The 17,619-nt window shown below is 35.8% G+C and overlaps 1 protein-coding gene across 1 annotated transcript in view; it reads left to right on the top strand.

Annotated features, from left to right (window-relative positions):
- LOC143600655 (strictosidine-O-beta-D-glucosidase-like) overlaps positions 1-16,846 on the top strand; it is a 63,909-nt gene extending 47,063 nt beyond the window's left edge. Inside the window, exons 6-11 of the mRNA XM_077078281.1 lie at positions 10,969-11,049; positions 14,245-14,357; positions 14,446-14,728; positions 14,813-14,949; positions 15,228-15,602; positions 16,480-16,846. Coding sequence (XP_076934396.1) covers positions 10,969-11,049; positions 14,245-14,357; positions 14,446-14,728; positions 14,813-14,949; positions 15,228-15,602; positions 16,480-16,846 — 1,356 coding nt within the window. The remainder of the gene's footprint in view (positions 1-10,968; positions 11,050-14,244; positions 14,358-14,445; positions 14,729-14,812; positions 14,950-15,227; positions 15,603-16,479) is intronic.
- The last annotated feature ends 773 nt before the right edge of the window (positions 16,847-17,619 follow it).

Genomic DNA, 17,619 nt, shown 5'->3' on the forward strand with positions numbered 1-17,619 from the left:
ATCTGATGTTGCAATATATTCTCTTCCTCATCAAGTATCATCTTCGTCACAGCTCTTTCGTCTTCTTCAGAAATTTCCAAATTAGGTACGTTAAACGACTTAAAAAGTTTAACATAGTCAAACAGCTCAGCAGGTCCATTGCTTGGTTTTGGCGGTTGGTAACTAGTAATGTCGGTGTTACAAACCACCTCCACCTTGCAAGTTGTCGTATTGAAGACCCGTCTGTTGGGAGTCCCAACAACATAACCGACTAGGATTCCCTCATCGGCTACTTCACCAAATTTCGAGTTAGTCTTCAAAATCGAACAAGGAGACCCAAAAGGTTCAAGACCGCACAAGTTGGGCTTCCTTCCGTGCATAAGCTCGTAACAAGTTTTTCCAAGTCTCTTAACGGTTAACACCCGATTCAGAACATAGCAGGCTGTAGCAACTGCTTCAGTCCAGAACATCACAGGAAGTTTTGAGTCTGCCAGCATAGTTCTGGCTCCTTCAATCAACGTTCGGTTCTTCCTTTCAGCTACTCCGTTCTGTTGTGGAGTATACGGAGCGCTGTATTGATGCTCAATACCCTTCTGAAGACAAAAGATTTCCATCTCAAAGTTCTTGAACTCTGTCCCATTGTCGCTTCTGATGAATTTAACTGATTTACTCATGACGTTCTCGACTTTTGTAATCAGATTCTTCACCATCTGAGTCGTCTCGTCTTTCGTTTTCAGAAAATATACCCACGAGTATCGCGAGTAATCATCAGTTATCACCAAGCAGTAAGAAGTACCACCTAGACTTTGTACATTCACCGGACCGAAGAGATCCATATGAAGTAGTTCTAGAGTACCAGCAATTGAGTTGATTGTCTTGGTGAGATGGCTTTTCTTGTGTTGTTTTCCCTTCTTGCACGCTATGCATTTATCTTCAAAGTTAAAACTCTTTAAGGGAACGCCCATCACAAGCCCATTTTTGACAATGAAGTTCATCTTACGAAGATGAATATGTCCCATTCTCCTGTGCCATAATTCTGATTCTGATTCGCTTGCCTTCGTCATTAAACAGGATTCTCCGGTGGCCATTTCAGTAGACCTCATATCCATCACATATGTATTCGTTTCACGTGGAGCTTTCATTACTATCCATTCTTCTGGTATATGAAAACCAGGCTTCAATACAATCGCTTCATTCTTAGTGAAATGGACAGTGTATTCTTTATCACAGATTTGCGACACACTCAGCAGATTGTGCTTTAATTCCTCCACAAAATTTACGTTTTCAAGTGTCATTCTCCCATTCGACACAGTTCCTCTACCGGTAATCCTTCCTCCGCTTTCACCAGCAAAACTAACTCTAGCTCCCTGAACAGGTTTTAAGTCTTGCAACAAGTGTTTGTTGCCTGTCATGTGCCTGGAACAGCCGCTATCAACAATCCAAAGATTGTTTGCAGCCCTGTTCAACTGTTCCTGCACAATAAAACAAAGAGTTAGAATCTTGGGACCCAAGACCAATTGGTCTTGGATCGATACGTCCCGTACCCTGGCTTTCTTAAGTTAGCATCAGGATAATTTCTGTAAGTCCTGTTAGGGAATCTCCCTGCAGATTGTGTGTAATGCCTTCCAAACCTTTGAGAATTGAAGGTGCTATATCTTGAGGTTTGGTTGTAAAACTGAGGTTGGTTTTTATGAAAACTTGAATTCGTTACATTTTGGCATTTTTTAAAGTTTTCATTTTTAGCAGTAACAAAATGACGCTTATACTCAGTTTTATTTGGCTTCATACCTCTTAATCTCGGCTCCAGAGGGCAATCTGCAACTAAATGCCCTAACTTATTACATCTAAAGCAACACCGACTCTCCAATTTCTTGTCAAATGTTGGTTTGGATGTAGAGGTAGTGTTACCAGCCGTTCGTCTCACATAAGGTGGGACGTACGGATTGAGTGGAGAACTCTTTTTAGAAACTTTATTTGTATCTCCATCGGTGGGTAACCCTACCTTCTCTTTTGTCTGATCAGATTCGGACAACTTATCCGAATCCGATGAGACTGGACTCAAAACAGAAATATTCACATTAGAAACTTTCGAACTTGTTTCTCCACAGCTAACACTTGGTTTTACACTTGTAATCTTGATTGGAGTTGTCTGAGGAACTTCGAAATCGACAGATTTCTGAACACTCGGATTATAAGTATAGTTGTGGTTAAAGGGTGGTGGAACTTCATTATATCCGATTCCTCCCCTCTTTGCAGAGGTACCTGGATCACTCACGAGGTGATCAAGGATGGCCGAGGAATTTCTGAACTGCTCAAGTTTGCGGTTCAGTTCCACCACCTTTACCTGGTGGTCAGCAATCTGTTTATCTCGATCAGCAATCACTTTAGTTTTTTCCTCCAAAACTTCATAACTAAGATCAATTATTTCAATTTTCTCAGCAAGTTTAATTTTTAAGCTTTGAACGTCTTTTTCACATGCTTTTATTTTAATTTTATAACTCGTTTCTCTTGCTTTCGTAAAATGGTGATCTTCTTTAATAGTTTTAAAGTCAGCATCTAAATGGACATACTGATCAGTTATTGTTTTAAGTTGCTCAGACAAATTCTCACAACTAGTACAAATAGTTTTAGGACTTACCTCGGAGCGATTATCTTTGTCATTTGCCATGAAAGCGGTTTCTTCTTCATTTGCTTTCTCAATTTCTTCAACCTTCTTACATTCTTCAGCTTCAGACTCAGCCATGTTTGCTTGCTCACCAGAACCACTTGAGCGTTGATTCCAGTTGTACTCTCCTGCCTCTCTGGTCAACATGGCATTTATCTCTCTGTTAACTCCTGAGTGTTGTGTAGGTCGACCTTGTCCTCGTTCAACCCTCTCATTTCTGCATTCCTTGGCAAAGTGCCCGTACTGTTGACAATTATAGCACCTTACTTTGGACTTGTCGAACCCGGGCCGACCACCAACAAACTTTCTCCCCGTCTTATTCATGAAACGCTTGACTCTCCTCACTATCATGGCCATTTGCCATTGCAAATCCATCTCCTCCAGATCATCAGCATCGATCTGGTCATAATCCTCATCTAGAACAGCAGGGTCCACAATCTTCCCCTGGATGTAGTTTTCATAGGAAGCAATAAATGATGCATAGACTGCAAACTGCTCTTCAGCAGATTTTACACTCATAGGCATCTTGGAATAACTATTGCTAGATGCATTTGCAGAAAAACTACTTGTGGATGCTTGAGGCTTTGAAGTACTAGATCCTCCAGCAACGAAACATACATCACCATTCGTGTTTACAGAAACTTTTCCTTCATGAGACGAGTCAGAGCCTGACTCCCCTTTCGAGTAAAAAGCAGCAGATTCAGGCCTTGAACTTGAGCCTGAGTTAACCTTAGCACCATACATACCAGGGTCTTGTATCTGATCTGTTGGTGTTTCCTTTCGAACCATATTAAGCTCATAAGTTCTGAGCTTGTTTACTGCCGTTTCAAGATCACAATTTGGAAAGTCTCTGTCTTCCCTCATAAGGACGGTGTACATTTCCCACTTCGGTGGGAGAGCATCGAGAAGCTTTTCAACGATCTCTTCTTCTCGGTAAGCAATTGAATAATTGCTGAGCTCTGTCATTAGATGATAGTATCTGGTGATAATATCATCCAGTGATTCGTTCTTCAAAAATTTGAAGACGGAGAACTGGGTTTTTAAGAGTTTGATCTTTGATGCACGTATACCCACATTCCCCTCGAATCTATTTTCAAGAGCATCCCAAAGCTCTCTCGCAGAAGTGTACTTTCGGAACGTATGGAGAACCTCTTGAGGAAGTGCCATTGTTATCGCAGCATGGGCCTTGCTTTCGGCCTCGTACATTTTCTTCTCTTCGTCCTCCATTTTGCTGTACTTCTTAACCACATCGCGACCTTCGTATTGCGCAGTTGGAGGGATATATCCATCCTGGATGCACACCCACATTTTGGCATCCTGGTATTTGATGTATTGGATGAATCTGTCCTTCCATGCCACGAAGTCAGTTCCCTTCATCAGCCTCGGGGCCTTAGTGGCAGACCCCGCTTCTACTTCCATCTTGACCAAGTCGGAGATATTGATCGACGACATCCTTGCAAAAACCTGAAAAAACCTGGAAAACAAAAAAAATATTAAAACAGCTCAGTTGGCGAAGTTAAGAATAACTTCGCTTGAAGGTTAACTTCGCTGAAAGAGAACTTCGCTGAGATCTTAAATTCGCTTGATTTGGGCGAAGTTAAGAATAACTTCGCTTAGCTCTGGCGAACTTATGAGTTGAGCGAACTTGGGTTTGAAGCGAAGTTGCGGATAACTTCGCTAAGGCGAACTTATGAAGTGAGCGAAGTTGTAGTTAACTTCGCTAATCCTTATATCTTCGCCAAAAACCCTAATTCCAGCGACGGCAACTTCGCCTGAAGAATGGTAACTTCGCCCGATGAACGGTAACTTCGCCCGATGAACAGGGAAGTTTGTTCAGATCTGTTTTCGTCAATCCAGCAGCTCCCGATCAATGCAAAGGCTTGAAAATGACTGTCAAGCACTAGCAAAACTCAATCCCAACAAAAACACGTCCCGCGAATAGGTCAAACGAGACGTTTTCTACACCCGCGTGAAATCCCGAACCTCACAATCGAGCCGATTGGCTCTGATACCAATTGTAGGTTCCTGGACGGATCGTACACGGGATGTCTCTAACAACGCAGGTGCGGAATCCCTGCGTAGGTAGATACGAGTGTAGAGAATATAGAGATCGAACACACAAGCAATAAACCAACCACGTTATATTGATAACAAACACGTGACCCGAGGTCACCGTTACAGACTATGACACGTAACTCGGTTACTGAAAACTGAAACGAAAACCCTAAAACGAACAACCTTTTAAACTGTTTCGTCTGAAACAGTATATAAACACGACAACTTCGCCACAGGCGAAGTTGTCCATAACTTCGCTGATTCAACAAGTTCGCCATAGCGAACTTGTTGACAACTTCGCGCATTACAAAACAAACATAAACAAAACATAATTACATTACAGACTCGATTACAAATGCTAGACTATGAACTACTGACATACATGTACCAACATTAATAATTCATGAGAAGAACAATGGACTGGGGGGACTTGAAGAGGTAGGTCCCAGCAGAGCCCAGTTGGACCCGCAAGACTCACCTTGAACAGGGACGTCTGCGCAATGACTAACTGCTCCAGCAGGACCCACCATGCTCAAAGAACCTTACGCGCAGTACGCCAGCTGTACCCGCAGGGAAAGCCTCCCAATGGTGAAGTATCCCGCCTGTTCCCGCAGCTGCGGATACAAGCCATCAGGGAAGGCTACCCGCACTAACAGCAAGGCTACACGCACAAGGCATTAGCCACTTCAGTAGTCACATGAAGGAATGAGCAAGGCGGGAATACTCCCGCCTAAATGAGCCAGTCCGTATGCTTCTGGAAGGTCTTTCGTACTATACCTACTAAGGTATGGGCGGAACAGACAATTTGACCAGAGCAGCCCATGAACCAATCACAGGGTGACAGCTCACCGACAACAATACGAGGAGGAGCACCCTCTAGTACTGTTTGTCACTATTAGCCGCTGCCTACTCACCAACCCTTACGATGGGACATGCGCAGCCTACAGTTGGTGGAACAGTGCGTAGCCGGCAGTAAAGGAACAGTATACAGCCGACCTTTACTGTTGGCCGTAGCCTATCCACCAACCAGCATGGCCTGTGCGTAGTCCACTGTTGGTGGAACAGGAATACTATTCAGCCGGCTGTACCTTCTAGGAAACCTACCTTCGGCTATAAATACTCCAACACCTTGGAATGGTAAGGATATCATCTGATATCTCAATCTTATCTAGCAATCTCTTAATATACACTTATATTCAGAGCAATCTAGTCTGATTCTCACGCCGGAGGGTGGTCACAAGGAGGAACCCCCCCTTCTCAGTGACGAGCTTACGGTGTTTGTTTTGCAGGTTTCTAGAAGAACAACCTTCTCTGCTGGACCTCATCCTCGTGGGAAACATTACTTAACTCCCAGATTATCTATAATCTGTCCAGGGTTCACTTAGTGTTTCTTCAAACATATATGGTTATCTATCTATAGCAACTCTAACTTGACATTGTTTTTTGGACTCTATAAATATAAGAGCTAACAGGTAAGCGTTTGTGTATAAGTTCTAAGCATTTTCTCTGAAGATAGCCTGCTACGCTTAATTATTTGCTATGGCTACTGGAATGATGTCGGAGTTCAGTAATACTCTTGATCATGCTTTCGAGATTAACCGCAGTGATTTTCCCGACGATTTTATCTTTGGAGTAGGATCATCTGCATAGCAGGTGCGCCTCACTATAACTAAAATAGCACCAACCCAGCGTAATCCTACAACCATCTTTCCAACAGTTTGTTAAAAACCACCTAATGATCGTAGATAGTTGTGGTTATAAGATCCGTAACATAGTCAGATTGACATCAGAGTTGTCCCCGAGATTAGTTAAATCTTTTAGCCTACATGTGAGGAAAAAATTGAACCTTAAGTAAAAAAGATGTGTTTTCTTTTTTATTTAGAGAGAGAGAGAGAGAGAGAGGTGTTTAATTTATTGGGTTATTATTTGGGTTGTGCAACAATATTTATAAAAATATATGCTTAAATGAATTGGGAAATTGGGTTTAAACATTAAAGATACATATTTTTTTCATGTATATATAATTTTTCAATATTATAATTAATATATATACATACATATATAGAATTGATTTCTTTTGAGAAACGCTTTGAGTTTTAAGAACTCGAAAAAACTCAACGTAACCTTTTTTTTTGAATTTTTTTTTGCACGTGTGTAATACGTAAGTGTAAGTTATGTACAAAAAAATTGCAGTAGTTTTTTACACACCGAATCGACTTTTTATACATGTGTAACTAACATTTAAACTTGTGTAATTATCAAAAATATTTATTCTATCTCCTGATTCATTTTTTAATTACAGTTAATCTAAGCCACATATTTCATATCATTTAATTAAATGCGTGGTTCAAAAACTGAGTTCTTAAAGTTCTTACAACTCATCAAGTTCTCAAAATATCCCCCCCACACACACATATATATATATATATAATATAAGCGAAAACCTAAAAATCCTGGGTGTCACGATGTGGTCGCTCCCCCTTTTTTTGGAGTCACCAGATTTGCTTGATTTTTAAATGAAGGCTTCTCATGCATTTGACCCGAATTCACGGGTATGATTCTTATCAAACCCATATATCTATTAAACGGGTTATAACACCTCATTAAATTAAAAACTAATCTCACCAAAGATTTGTTATAATAATCCTATAAAGTAGGGATATACTAAAAATTAATATATGATTTATTTAAAAAAAAGATATATATTATTTATAATTAAAAAACCAATTTGTAGTAAAAAAAATAAACGGGCCTTTGGTCTCATCAAACTCATATAGCTTTTAAACCGGGTTATAACATTTTATTTATTTGTGAAACAATTTATCATCAAACCATAAGTATATTACTAACTTTCATACAAAAAAAAGATAAAAATTCAAAAAATAATTAAATATTAAAAACAAATAATATAAAACAACCCCGTAATAGGGGGGTAAAAACTAGTGTGTGTGTGTGTGTGTGTATATAAATATATATGCTAAGGTTAACGTAAAAAACAATAGTATCGTGAGAAACATAAGAATAAATATAGACCCTTGGATCTAGGATCTAATGATTGAGATTGGTAGTTTCTAAAAGTTGCATAGTTTCCTATTTACATGTTATAGTGTCCTATTTAGGTGATGTACTTTGTTTTAAAGCTTTCTAATACTTCTCACAAAACAATTGTTTTTATTTGAACCATTTTCTCTCTCTATATAAACGAAATATCCGTACATTCTCTCAAGCTACCTGATTGCTTTATTAGAAATGGAGGTTTCTCATACATTTGACCCGGATTCACGGATATGGGTCTCACCAAGCCCAAATAGCCCTTAAACGAGTTATAACATCTCATTAAATTATAAATTAATCTCACCAAATATTTGATACAAAAATCCTATAAAATAGGGATATACTAAAAATTAGTATAGGATTTTTCTTAAAAATGATATTATTATAATTAAACAACTTTATAGTAAAAAAAATAAGCGGGTCATGAGTCTCACCAAACCGAAATAGCTTTTAAACCGTGTATAACATCTTATTTATTTGGGAAACTCTTTCGTCACCAAATCTTAAGTATATTATTAACTTGCTTACAATAAATAAAATTAAAATCTAAAAAAATATATAAATATTTGAAACAAGTAATGTAATACTATATGAATAAAAACTAGTATGTGTTTGTATGAGATGATCAAGATAAAACTCATCCTTAGAAATAAAACTTAATAAATCTTAAAAAACTCATTTTAATTAAAAATAGAAAATATTTACAAATTTCCGTTTTTTTATTATTCGTATATTTTGTTACTCTTCACTAGAAATGAATAAAAAATAAAACTAATAAAAAAAGACGTTGTAATGCACATACGTATTACTATGCAATACTGTTGTTTTACACATGTTTATTACTATGTATTTTTATGTTCAATAGTATTTAATTGCATATATTCAATTTTTTTGTATTGTATATATATGTGTAGTAGTGTTGTATTATATGCAAAACAAATATAAAAATAAAAATCGATGTAGTGCACATGTGTAGTTATGTTGTATTACATATACGTACTAATGTGTATTTGATGTGTGTATTAATATTATATTGCATATATACAATATTTTGTATTAAATCTGTGCAATAGTGATGTATTTTATGCAATACAACACTTTTACATATATGCAAGACACACTATTGCACATATGCACCACACCAACAAGGTTTTTTTTCTAACAATATCAACATATAAGAATAATGGAAAAAAATAAACTACATAAAAAATTTTAAAAAGTTAAAAATAATATTTTAAAAATTTTTAAGTTTTCTCTGACTTTTCATTTGAACTTGCACACACACACACACACACACACACACACACACACACACACACACACATAGGGTTTGGATCAAATGAAAATGAAATTAACATGCTAAAAGTGTGAATCAAGTAGAGTAATTATATATACATGTAGAGTAATTGTGTAATTACATCATAGAGTAATTACATGTACATGATTATTCTACTTGTATATATAATTACTTTACTTGATTTTCACGTTTAGTACACTAATTTCATTTGTACGTTAATTTTCCCCTATATATATTTATATATACTAGTTTTTATCCCCCGTATTATGAGGGGTGTTTAAATTTTTTGTTTCTAATATTGTGAATGTATTTTTTTGAATTTTAGTTTATTTATTGTTAGAAGTTAATGATATACTTGAACCTATTTTAATTAATTTATGTTGGTTTATGTTCATTTTTTAATTAAGCGTTGAATGAATTATATACTTAATTTTTATATTTATTCATATGTTCATTTGTATAAACTGAATATTATTTTGTGAAACATTTCATTTAAGTTAAACTTAAAAGAAAAAAGAATCATGTAACCATATCCATATTGAGAAATTAAATTAGGGTTTGATTACGATCTTTGTTTTACATTTTACGTTTCTAATATTTATATATTTTTTGTATTTTAATTTTATTTATTATAAGAAAATTGATAATATACTTAGAGTTTGATGAAAGAGTTTTATAAATAAATGAGATGTTATAACATGTTTAAAAGCTATCACCCATGACCTGCTTATTTTTTTTATTATAAAATTGTTTCATAATTATAAATAATATTTTTTTAAAAATATCGGATATTAATTGGTATTATATCTCTATTTTATAGGATTTTCATATCAAATATTTGGGGAGGCTAATTTTTAATATAATGAAATGTTATAATGAATTCAGGTTAAATGCATGGTAAATCACTATTTACAAATAGAGCAATCTGGTAGTTTGAAAGAAAATATGGAGGTTTCGTTTATATATATTTAAGGTAACTTTTTAAAAAACAATCGAACGTGTTGGATGATCAGGCCGGAGCCATATATTCTATTCTTTTTATTATGTTTTGTTAATCTAAAAGTTTTTAAAACCTAATTAAATGGGCAAAACAGCTAAAATGTTAAAAGTCTACTAAAAAGTTTTTTTTTTTTCATTTTTTTATTAAAAGATGATGAAACTAAATAAACTATAAAAGTCTTTTTTTTTCTAAATATTGTCTATGGTGTTGTTTAATAGAATATAAACTTTTTAATAGCCTTATAAAATTTGTTTAAAGAAAACAGTTTGTTCTCTTGACCATGATTTTGATTTCAGATTGAAGGTGGTTGGAGAGCAAATGGTAAAGGATTAAGTATATGGGACTCTTTTAGCTTGAGATATCCTGGTCTCTCTCTCTATCTCTTACACTTCAATTTTTTTTGTAATCGATCTCCAATCTAATAGTATAAATTTGATGATCAGACAAGACGGGGGGTACAAATGGATGCCATAGTGTTGATAATTATTCAAGAATCAAGGTAACAAAATATTTTTCGAAAACATGCTCCAAGTTGTACTCAGTTGTTAACATACTAATGAGAAAAAAATATGTACGGAATTGGTTTTGACGGTTGTTACTCATCTATCTATTTCAAGGGATCGAATCAAACACTTTAACGATAAAAGGAATATAAATGATGGCTGAAACGACTATATCAAATATGAAAATTAAAAAAAAAAAAAATATATATATATATATATATATATATATAGGTAGGTATTTTTCGTATTTTGAATCATATATATAGTTGGATTACATGTTCTTTTGTGACTTGGGCTATGCTCTATTCTGATGCTCATTTTTTATAGCTAAGGGTTAAAAAATTCTAACGAATATTATAGTGCAATTTGCATATTCATTTGTTCATAACTTTGTGTCAAATGTATAACTTGTCAGGAAGATGTTCAACTGCTGAAGAAAATGGGAGTAAACGCATACCGATTCTCTATTTCATGGTCAAGAATATTACCAGGTGAAGTGACAGGCTTCAGTGGTTCCAAACTAAAATAAAATCCTCATAATACTTTATTGTAGAAGAAAAATTAATAAAATCCTCATGTTACTTTGGGATTTCTTATTGAAACCTTCTTTTGGCAATTTTAATTTTTAGTAGAAGTTAATAGTTTAAAAGGTGTTTGGTAATCCATAAGCTCTTTTAGATTTTAACTTTTTAGATAGGGTAAAAATGAGGTTTTTGAAAAGTTAAGGAATTCCAACTTTATGCACTTTTGAGTTTGGTGAGGACGAGTATTATCCATTACACCCTTCTCAACTACAATCCTAAACATTTTTTTTATAAAAAACAACTTAAAATATGTCATTTTTTTTTGTCAATTTACATTAATAAGGTAAGTCAACATTTTTTGATGTAATATCTATGATTCATCTTCTTCTTTGTAATTAATTTTCTATCTATGCTTGAATTTTGTTTCGACTTTAAGGCCAATAATTTGTGACTTACGATATCAATATTGCGAAACTCGTATTATATATTTATGTTATTTTTATACTTTTGTTCGATCGTTTGTTTATACCGCACCCCTTGTATTATCAATTTTTTATTACCGATTACGGAGTAGTTCACTATCTTTTATATTATTTTTATACTTTTGTTCGATCGTTTGTTTATACCGCACCCGTCTCGATTATTTATCAAGAACAAAATCAGTTCGTTTGTCCGATTTCAGGACCTACAATAACTTATTGACTTATTGCTTAAAAGTTAATCCAAACACTTTTTTTGAATACTCCTTTTCAAAAAGTTATATGTTAAAAGTCCTTTTTACAAGAATTCATTTTGGACTTGAATAAGGAATCCCAAACACGTACACCCTATATATCGGCCTTTGGGAAAATTCAGCTAAAAAAAGTGACGGAATTGAATGTCTAAAAACTATAATATATCTTAAGTTTTAAACTTGTTCCTTTGTATAATTGTATAGGTGGTAAAATAAGTATGGGTAAAAACACAGAAGGAATCGAATACTACAAGTTAGACGTGCACAAAAAAACCGGTTCTGGAACCTAACTGGTGGAACCGAACCGGAACCGGTTCCAGTTCCAAAACCCGGTTGGTACAATACCCAGTTTGGGTATTTTTGTACCCGAAAATCGTACCCGGTTCTCCTATTTGTATGTCAGTATCAGTTCCAACCCGGTTCCTACCCGGTTCTTAATTGGAACCGGTTCGGTTCGTACCTGGAAAAACCGGTTCCGACGGGTTTTTTTTTGAAGGGTCAAACAAAAGTCAAACTAGCCGTTGGAACCGGTTCCAACGGTAATATAGCCGTTGGAACCGGTTTTTTAGACACCAATTAGCCGTTGGAACCGGTTCCAACGGTAATATAGCCGTTGGAACCGGTTTTTGAGACAATAGATCCGTTGGAACCGGTTCCAACGGTAATATAGCCGTTGGAACCGGTTTTTGATGCCCAAACCTATATATAACTTGTTTCCACCACTTATTTCACCACCAAACTCAAAAACAAACTAAAATACTACTCCTTTAGCAAACCCGTTCCTTTACCCGACCATCCAACTAAATATTATTATGGCACCCATCAAAAAAACTAACAAGAAGGCTAAGAAGAGTGCTTTTGTTGCCCCCGTTCCTGTTACGGAGGACCCAAGGGTTGTTACGGTAGTCAACCATAACCGTAACCAAGACATATGGAAGAATTGAGATTTGATTGTGGATGACGAAGGTTATCAAAAGGCTCGTTGCAAACTATGTGGTTCAATATTAAAGCACGATTCCAACTCTACTTTGAGAAAGCACATCGAGAAGCCATATTGCAATGCGTTGAAAGGGATTGGCACGACCGATCAAATTGACTTGGGTAAAGATGGTACACTATTTCGTTACAACACGACTCAAGTTCAAGATAGAATGGCAAAGTTCGTTATACAACGAGGTTCGCAATATTGATTTGTTGGCTTGGTGGAAAGGTAAACAAAACGAATTTCCCATTCTATCCGCCATGGCTCGTGATTTGCTTGCCGTACAAGCCTCAACGGTTGCTTCCGAATCGGTTTTTTCTCTTAGTGGGAGGGTGTTATCTATGCGAAGAACAAAACTAACTCCCGAGTCTCTAGAGGTTTGCATTTGCCTAAAGGACCATTTGGATGCGGTGGATCGTGTACAACACAAGGCGAACTTTGAAGACGAAATACCAATAGAGCGTCATATTCATGATGAGGAGGCGGAGGACGGGGTTTCTTCCGATAACGAAGACGAGGGTGAAGACGAGAATGAAGACGAATAAGAGTTGTAATTATTTGTTTTGGTAAAATTATTTGTAACTTGTTCAACTAATATTTAGTTTTGATTTGTTTTATTATAATTACTTTTGTTACTCATGATTAATTTTTGTTACTTTTTTAATAACGACGAACATTTTATTTATTTAAAAAATAACTATTACAAACATTATTAAAACATAAACGATACTAAACATAACAACTAAAACATAAAAAACAAAGTCCGTCGTTTTAATCCGGGAATACTTATTTTTGGGTTGTAGAGCCGGACGACTCTCCCACTTCCGTTTTTTTAGCTTCCAACCTTCTTTTCTCTCGACAATACTTATTCGTATGTTTTCGTAATGTCGAGTTGGACCCTGCTTTAAGAAACTTCGAGCAATATTTGCAACGTGCCAACTCATGTGAGTCGGTCATGAGACACAAATCGTAATGAACCCAAACATCGGGGCATCTTGTTGTTTCGATCACCATAACAACGTCATCATTAGTTGCCATTTGTTGTCGGTTTAAGGTTAATTGTGGTTTGGAGTGTGTTTTATAGTTTTGGAATTGGTTTAACAAGTACACAAACAAACCTTGCTATTTATAGTAAGAAAATAACCTATTTGTAGTTAAAAAACCGGTTCCAACGGTCAAAAACGGCTATATAGCCGTTGGAACCGGTTCCTAACGGCTATAATATTTAAATTTCAAAAAAAACCGGTGGAACCGGTTTTTACGTAAAAACCGGTTCCGGTTCATACCCTACCCGGTTCTTAAAAGTTAGCATATCTGGGCATCGGTTCGGGTCGGGAACCGAACCGGTTCTTGATTGGAACCGGTTCCATTTTACAACCCGGTATGAAAAAACCGGTTTCGAACCGGTTCGGGTTTTCCAGTTGAACCCGATTTGTGCACGTCTACTACAAGTTAATTGATGAGTTATTAGCCAATGATATCGATCCATTTGTCACCCTCTTTCACTGGGATACTCCAATTGCTTTGGAAGAAGAGTACAAGGGTTTTTTAAGTTCAAAAATAGTGTTAGTATATTTTGTTTTTATGTTGTTTACTTTTTATGTTTGCATTTGTGCATCTCACAACTTATTTGCTTGGTAAATTAACCATTAGGGATGATTTTGTCAATTATGTGGATGTTTGTTTTTGGGAGTTCGGAGACCGGGTGAAGAACTGGGTGACACTGAATGAGCCACGTACATTCGTATACGTTGGCTATGTGCAAGGTATATTTGCACCCGGACGAGGTGGCAAAAGTCAAGAAGGCAACCCTCAAGTTGAACCATATATAGTAGCTTACAACTTATTGAACTCACATGCAGCAGCTTATAGATTATATGAAGAAACTTACAAGGTAATTAGCTTTTGTCAATTTAGCAACAATTTGTTACGGAAAGCTTGTTGAAAGAAGAACTTTTTTTTAGTTCAACTGTTAAATCGTCGACAAAAAACAATTGTATCCAAACTTTTAAACTTGTAGGGTAGTTATGTCATCATAAATTCCGTTAGTAGAGGTAATGCTCTCTACATCTTACCCTCCTCAGATCCTACCATAGCTTTACTATTGGTGGGATATGCTGAGTACGATGATGATGATGATGATGATGATGAAATTCCGTCAGCAATCTGTCACAAAATCAAATTAATTACTTGTTTTATTTCAAATATCTAGCTACCACGACCTTTAGCGATGTTATTCCTTTGTTTTTCAGTGTTTACAAAGCGGATTAGTTTAAATGATGATTAAATACTTACACATTTGTTTCAGTCTTTTCAAAAGGGCAAGATAGGCATAACGCTCAGCTGCAGCTATTTTCAACCTTATCGTGGTTCAAGCCATCAGCAAGACATCCAGGCTGTTGATCTTGCCTACAATTTTAACTTCGGATGGTGAGAATAATATTCATGTGTGCATATAACCATTATACGTTAAAATTTTTTAACATGCTATACATATATCTTGACACGCATTTTAGGTTTCTAGAGCCATTAACAAAAGGTTGCTGGCCTAAGAACATGCAGATATTGGCCACCACCGCAACACCAGATTACCCGAATGGGCGTGTCTTACCCAAATTTTCAATCGAACAACAAAAAAAGTTGATTTCTTCGTATGATTTTTTGGGAATAAACTACTACTTTGCGAGTTTTGCTAAATATCAAGAACCCTCTAATGAAATTCCTCAAGGGTATTCTACAGATTGTCACTTCAAGCAATTAGGTATCAACTGGAATTGTTTGGATTGTTTGCAAAATATTATTGTTTGTTTATAAATGTAAATGTATTTTGTTTTCTAATGTTTTAGTACAAGACCCCAAGGGATGCTATGTTGGAGAGCCTGTAAGACTACTTTTACTTGAATTAGGAAGCATTATCGTTACTAATTAACCGGTCATTTGCGATCACATTTATGGTCACAAATAGCTTTTTGTGAACCCCGGGTCTTACTCAATTTGAGACCGCAATTTTATTACAATTTAATAAGCAATTTCCATTTTTTGCAACGTATATTACCTCTAAGTTTAATAAAATTTGCAGCCGCTTTGTAAACAATTTGTGTTTTTTTTTTTTTTTTTGTTTTTCACTTTTGCAACCAACATTTCTTTATCAAAAGGTTTGCGACCGTTGTGAGTTCGGTCACATATTAATCGCTAATGCTTGTTTTCTAGTAGTGATATATACATGAAATGTATCATTATCTAGTGACAAAAATAAAAGTATAACTAGATATGGGTTATTTAGTGAAAAGTTGCACTTTTCACAGTTGCATATTCACAAATAACAAGTTTTTTTCTTTTTGTGGTTGCTAACCCAATTCAACAGTCATATGAAGGTTCAGAGTTTTTTTCTTGTCCTGAGCAATTTATGGAACTCTTGGTACTCATAAAAAATAAGAACAACATTACACAAGATATTATCATCACCGAGAATGGTAAATCATTAAACTTTAAATAGCATCTTTTATTCCTTCTTATCCATGTTATATATGTCACATTTTAAGTTGGTATATTGATATATCTTGTGGTAGGTTCTCCTGACAAGAATGATCCTGGAAAAACATATGAAGAAGCCCGCAATGATACATTTCGAATCAATTACATAACGAATCATCTTAAAGCCATCAAGGTGGCAAGGCTGTAAGTTAGAGTCCAAATATTTGTATTAACTTATTTTCATTATTGTAACATCATGGAAGATGTTGATACTTATCTTGGTGTGTTATGTTATAGCAACAAAGTAAATGTGAAGGGATACTTTATTTGGTCATTCATGGATAGCTTTGAATGGATGTCTGGTTATAATATCCGATTTGGTATGATCTATGTCGATTATGCAAAAGACTTACAAAGGTACCCGAAAAACTCGGCTGTTTGGCTTAGAAAGTTTCTTTGTGAGGACCAAAAGGTATCTGTTAAGAAGAGTGAACAAGGGATTGAAGTTGACGGTGCATCAACTGTGACCGAACACACAAGCGAAGTGAGCCAAAAGATGAAGATGCACTCTAAAACTTGAGAAAAGTTGAAGTTAAAACACATCAATCTCCTATTAGAATGATGTGTATATATATATAGTTTGGGGGTAATTGCCTAAGATTAAATAAAACCCCATGCAATCATATGACGATGTGTGATACTCAAAAAATTTGTATTTCTAATAATGTTTATAGTCAATAAAGCTTTAATACTTTAATAGTATTCTCAAAGTGTTCAAGTGGTAGAAAACATGATTTGGTTATTGTAAATGTTAAAAAAATTTTACAACTCTTATAAAGTCTATTACGTTACCTACAAAATAATGTTTGGTTTGAGGTAATGGAATGAAGGAGGAATGGAATGGAAAAAGGAATGAAATGAACAAATGAATGAAATGGATCATTACCATTCATTTGTCTTGTTTGGTTAACCTATGGGAATGAAATGAATCATTAGTTAATGTTATTTGGTATCCAAAAAAATTATAGGAATGAAATATAAATAATAAAAACACTTTTTTCTCAGAGTAAGCTATTTTACAAAAAAAAAAAATGGTGGTGGCGACGGTGGTGGTAGTGGCGGTCAGGCGTCAAGGGCGGTGGTTATGGTGGTGGTGGTGGTGGTGGGAGGGGTGGCGGTGGTCAAGCGATGGTAGCATTGGTAGTGATGGCGATGGTAGGGTGGTGGCGACGGTGGTTGAAGTCAGGCGGCGGTGGCGGTGATAGTCAGGCGGCGACGGTGACAATGGTTGCGGTGGGTACGGTGGAAATGGTAGTGGTGGTTACGGTGACAATGGTGGTGGCGGCGGCGTGG

The sequence above is a fragment of the Bidens hawaiensis genome, unplaced genomic scaffold, assembly GCF_021521415.1.
Source record: "Bidens hawaiensis isolate Kalapana, Puna unplaced genomic scaffold, B.hawaiensis_p1.1 tig00054713_1, whole genome shotgun sequence".
Lineage (NCBI taxonomy): Eukaryota > Viridiplantae > Streptophyta > Magnoliopsida > Asterales > Asteraceae > Bidens > Bidens hawaiensis.